Genomic DNA, 4,870 nt, shown 5'->3' on the forward strand with positions numbered 1-4,870 from the left:
TATGCTGTTCTGTGTCAGCTGCGTCACACGGATATGCTGTTTTCGTTCAGCTCAAATCACAACACCGTAGGAAACAGATCCGGCGTGACTCAGCTGACACAGAACAGCATACGCTGTTTACGTCCAGCTGATACTCTCCAAAATGGCGCTAGGGTGACGCAGAGGAGACAAATGGTTGAATAAAGTCGTTTTTTTTTCTTTTGCGCACAAAAATTATTCTCGTAGCTTCGTAAAATTACGGTTGAACCCCTGATGTCACATGGATTATTTTACAGATCTCCTTGCTACGTTTCTGGACTTGGGAACATTTCAGTTGTATTGCCGTCTATGCAGGGTCAGACAGCTCTCAGATTCCATCAAAAATATCTTAATTTGTGTTCCGAAGATGAACGAAGGTCTTACGGGTTTGAAATGACATGAGGGTGAGTAATTAATGACAGAAGTTTCATTTTTGGGTGAACTAACCCTTTAATGCCAGTCCAATTAGTAAAACAGGCGTTTCATTCAATGCCAAGATGCCAATGTGAAGCCACACCTGACAAATTTAAAACGCACGTCAATCTTATTTCCCTTTCTAAAGCTCATCCAAAACCACAGGACTGTTGTTCACAGACACAGTTTATCAATAGAGACAAATGACCAGTATATATATATCACACATGAATGAAGTCCTTTAAAAGTACTTCTGAGAAATAACATTGTCAAATGCTCATTTGATATAATCTATAGGCTACATCTAATGAGCAGATGACAATATTCTAGTTTAGGGTGACAGTATTATTTAAGAAGTACTTTTAAATGACTTTGTCCATGTGTTCATGGCATCTTCCTCAGGCAAAACTGGCACTTCCTGTCACTGACAAACACTTCTGAGAATTTGACTTGTTCCTTTTTTTAAAAAAGTGGTTTGACACTGATCAACAGCTTGCTCTTACGCAAATTTCTCTGTCTAAAAATGTCAGAGCAAAAACTCACTTCCCAGCCTATAAAAACGGGACTTGTGTAAATTATTTTTTTAAAGCCATTTTGTTAGCTGGACTAAGAATCAGAGAGCTCAAACTGAAAGTTATAAACACAGACCGACTACACTGGAAGTGTGTAATTCAGTAAGCATTCAGTCGACATACACCACAGTTCTAATGACTGCGATGACTCTAATATTTTATTTATATATTTGACATTTAAATCAGTTTTGACCGTTACATCAAAGTCAGCTTGTGATTACATACTCTGTAGTTCAGTAAGATTTGTTTTTGAAAGAAATCTCATCAAGGCTGCATTTATTTGATTAAAAGTAATGTTGTAAAATATTATTAAAAATTTAAATAACTGTTTCATAGCTTCATATATTCTAAATGTATTCCTGTGATGGCAAAGCTGAATTTACAGCAGTCATTACTCCAGTCCTCAGTGTCACATGATCCAATATGCTGATTTGCTAATCAAAAACATTTACTATTATTATCAATCTTAAAAACTGTTGTGCTGGTTAACATTTTTGTGGAAACCATGATACATTTTTTTCAGCACTGTTTGATGAATAGAAAGTTAAAAAGAAAGTATTCAAAGTAGAAATCTTCTGTAATGTTACAAATATCTTTACAGTCACTTTCATTTTGATAAAAGTATTAATTAGACTAAGAAAAAAAGACCACGATCCCCCATGTTTGTTTTTGGACACGACAGGTTAAGTAGTGGCTCCGACACAGTTTCTGTGAAAACCTCAGAGCGGGCTGCATTCACACATTTTCAAAATGCATTGTGCATCAGCTGAAACACCCCCTGACACTCACGTCAAATAGCTGCAGAGCAAATATGGGTCAACCAACCCACCTTTTCCCCTCTCAGATTACATATTTTCATTATTAGAAATCTTCAGTATTTACTACCCTAACCCAGGACGCCTAATCATGCTTGTGTACACTGAGCAAATACATAAAACAAAACCGGTTTTCATACTGAGGTATCCATCTCACAAAAGTCCACTCACAGTCAAAAGGCTGCCGAATGGAAGGAGTAAAAAAAGCCTGTGACTGGCTCTCGAGCGGGGCGGGTTCATTCAGATGCTGATGAGAAGCGTGACCTTGCTACGTGGAGCTTCGTCAAAAAGCTTTGCGGCCTCTCTGTAAACAGCCGGGCTATTTCTGGCTGCATGAATGAAGCTGAGGTACGGTGCAGCACAAGCGCTCTAAACTGCAACTGGAACAGGCACAAGGCCAGCCGTGCCACAGCCGTTTTAAGCGCTCTAACAGACCAACATAACGACATGAATTATGACATGCTGTCAATGTTAGCTTGATTATTAGATGTATCAAAAAGGCCACGTTTGATTATAGCTGCATCAGTCATAAAAATGATCTTGACCCCCTTTTTCCCAAATTAGCTCTGATGTGAAGTAAGGAAGGCTAATTAAAGGATAGATGTGATTATGGCCTATTGAGGAGAGAGGGGAACGAGAAAGCTCTGGACCGCTGAGATGTCTGAGCAAGAGCACTCTGAATAATGAGCTCATTACATAGACAGCACTGCCAAGCAGCCGACAGATGATGCATTCAACAGCTGCTATATTATAGATTCATATTCTAATCTCAATAGTCAACTGTTCCATGGAAAAATCAACATGACTAGATTTTTACATTTTCTGAAAATGAGTGACAAAACTCGTCATCAGGATGCGAGGGTGTTGTGGATGGTTGCCAGAGCATTGCAATGCAGATGTTAAGGTACACTACCATTCAAAGATTAGGGTCAGTCAGATTTATTTTTTGAAAGAAAATTAATAATTTTATTTGGCAAGAAAGCGTTCAAGTGATCAAAGTGACAGTAAAGACTTGTTTTGAACACTATTCATCAAAGAAACCAGAAAAAAATGTATCATCGTTTCCAAAAAAATATTAAGTAGCCTAAAGGTTTTCAACATTGACAATAAGAAATGTTTCTTGAGCAGCAAATCAGCATACTAGAATGATTTCTGAAAGATAATGTGATACTGAAGACTAGAGTAATGACTGCTGAAAATTCAGCTTTGCCATCACAGGAATAAATTACATTTTGAATATATATTAAACTGGTAACATTATTTTAAATAATTGTAATAACATTTTACAAATATTACAAATTTTACTGTATTTTTGAACAAATAAATGCACCCTTGAGCATTAGAGACTTTTCTCTAATGCTCTTAAAAAAAACCAAAAAAAAATACCCTTACCGCTTCCATACTTTTGAACACTAGTGTTTTCTGAGTGGTTTTGACATGTTATGCATTCGCTATTGGTATGAAAGGTGAAAACTAAGTATAATAACTTAATAATAGCATGATTGAAGTATGACTCATGTTTGTAGCACAGAAAGTTTGCATATACACTTTTCTCTATTTGATTCAATTTACACACTTTGGATTTGGATTTCGATTCTGATGTCAACTTTGTTTATCATCCATTGACTAGCTAAATACTTGAAATTGGTTCAAATCCCCAACCCCAAGTATGAGCAATAGTAATCGTAATCTTACCCTAGCAAATACCACTAATTATGTGGTTCCAGAATAAAAAGTGTGTCAAGTAGAAGAACAAAAAAACCTCAAACATCTCTGTTCTGTATTGTTGCTCTCAAAGGGTATATAATTAGAGCAACAAAAAAAAAATCCCAGAGAGGTTAGCAGCAGTTGCCATTAAAATAAGTCAAACACCTCTCTTCTAAAGCTGAGGCACTTTCAAATCATCTCTCGCCCCATACTCTTAGGAAATCGTGTGCTCGGAGGAGTGCAGACAAGCCTGTTTGAGCTACAAAAGGCGATAAGTATGGCGTTATTTTACTGACAAATGTCGAGAGCGCATTATTGTAGCGTGAAAGCACATTAATACAATGCGCGAGCGCGGATTTCCCATGCTCTCGCACAAAACCGGACGCGCACTCAGGTACACGCTGCTCTCGCCCGGAGAGAGTGCGCGCACTTAAAACGTGTCTGAGCGAGCGCGTCCGGTTTTGTTCGAGAGCAAGGGAAATCCGCGCGCGAGCGGAGAGATTCGCGCTCGCGCATTGTATTAATGTGCTTTCGCGCTACAATAATGCGCTCTCGACATTTGTCAGTAAAATAACGCCATAATAAGAGGCCTCCATTCAGGCTGGCTTCCAGCCACGAGAACTGAAGCATCAGCACTGACACGCACACTCAAACAGAGCCTCCATACCCACAGCACAAGGCCACACAACAACAGTCATTGTCAGACCTTCCTCTACACCGAGCTCAGGCACAATAGAGCTAGTCTGTGCTTGGAGGAAGTGATGGAGTGATTGAATGACGCACCTGGAAAAGCCTGGTGAAGATGTCGAACTCAAAGACGGAGATGTAGTCGTTGCAGGTGAGGTCGATGGTGGATTTGAGAGCCATGGCCTCCAGGCCTGAGCTGATGGGGTGAAACTCATGCAGGGCCTGCCGGAACACCTTCCAAGGCACGATGGTCCTGAAATTCAGAGAAATGCAAGAAATGCAGTAAGAATCAGACTGTTTTCCTGTTCCTTAAGCTTGTCAAAGTCCAACTTCTTTTGTTTTTTTTGTTTTTCGTGGCATGTTAAACAGTTACGAGAACAAAGAACACATTAAGCGCCTCACTTGTCCCCAAACGATCTTCTCCAGAACTCTGCGGCATCCGCTTTGGTGATTCTGAAGTTATCCCCTTGAAACAGGCCGTTGGGAAAGATGGCTTTGAGCTCGGCGAGCATGTGACTGAATATCAGCGACAATTTCGTCAGGTTTCGTCTGAAATAGAGGAAAGAGAACAGCTTTAGGGTGCCAGGAACGACACCAGGCCCCTGGTCACCATGGCAACCACGACACCTTTTGCTAGACCAGATATACCAGATATAC

General features: G+C 39.8%; 1 protein-coding gene across 3 annotated transcripts in view; it reads right to left on the reverse strand.

Moving 5' to 3' along the window:
• Window positions 1-4,759, reverse strand: part of LOC107743711 (E3 ubiquitin-protein ligase CBL) — a 19,663-nt gene extending 14,904 nt beyond the window's left edge. For all 3 annotated transcript variants that reach the window (XM_016557104.1, XM_016557105.1, XM_016557102.1), the window contains exons 1-2: window positions 4,616-4,759; window positions 4,310-4,466 (exon numbers count right to left, since the gene is read on the reverse strand). In XM_016557104.1, coding sequence (XP_016412590.1) covers window positions 4,310-4,466; window positions 4,616-4,725 — 267 coding nt within the window. In that variant the 5' untranslated portion in view covers window positions 4,726-4,759. The remainder of the gene's footprint in view (window positions 1-4,309; window positions 4,467-4,615) is intronic.
• Between the last annotated feature and the right edge of the window lie 111 nt (window positions 4,760-4,870).

The sequence above is a fragment of the Sinocyclocheilus rhinocerous genome, unplaced genomic scaffold (assembly GCF_001515625.1).
Source record: "Sinocyclocheilus rhinocerous isolate Xijiao unplaced genomic scaffold, SAMN03320098_v1.1 scaffold166, whole genome shotgun sequence".
NCBI classification, from domain to species: domain Eukaryota; kingdom Metazoa; phylum Chordata; class Actinopteri; order Cypriniformes; family Cyprinidae; genus Sinocyclocheilus; species Sinocyclocheilus rhinocerous.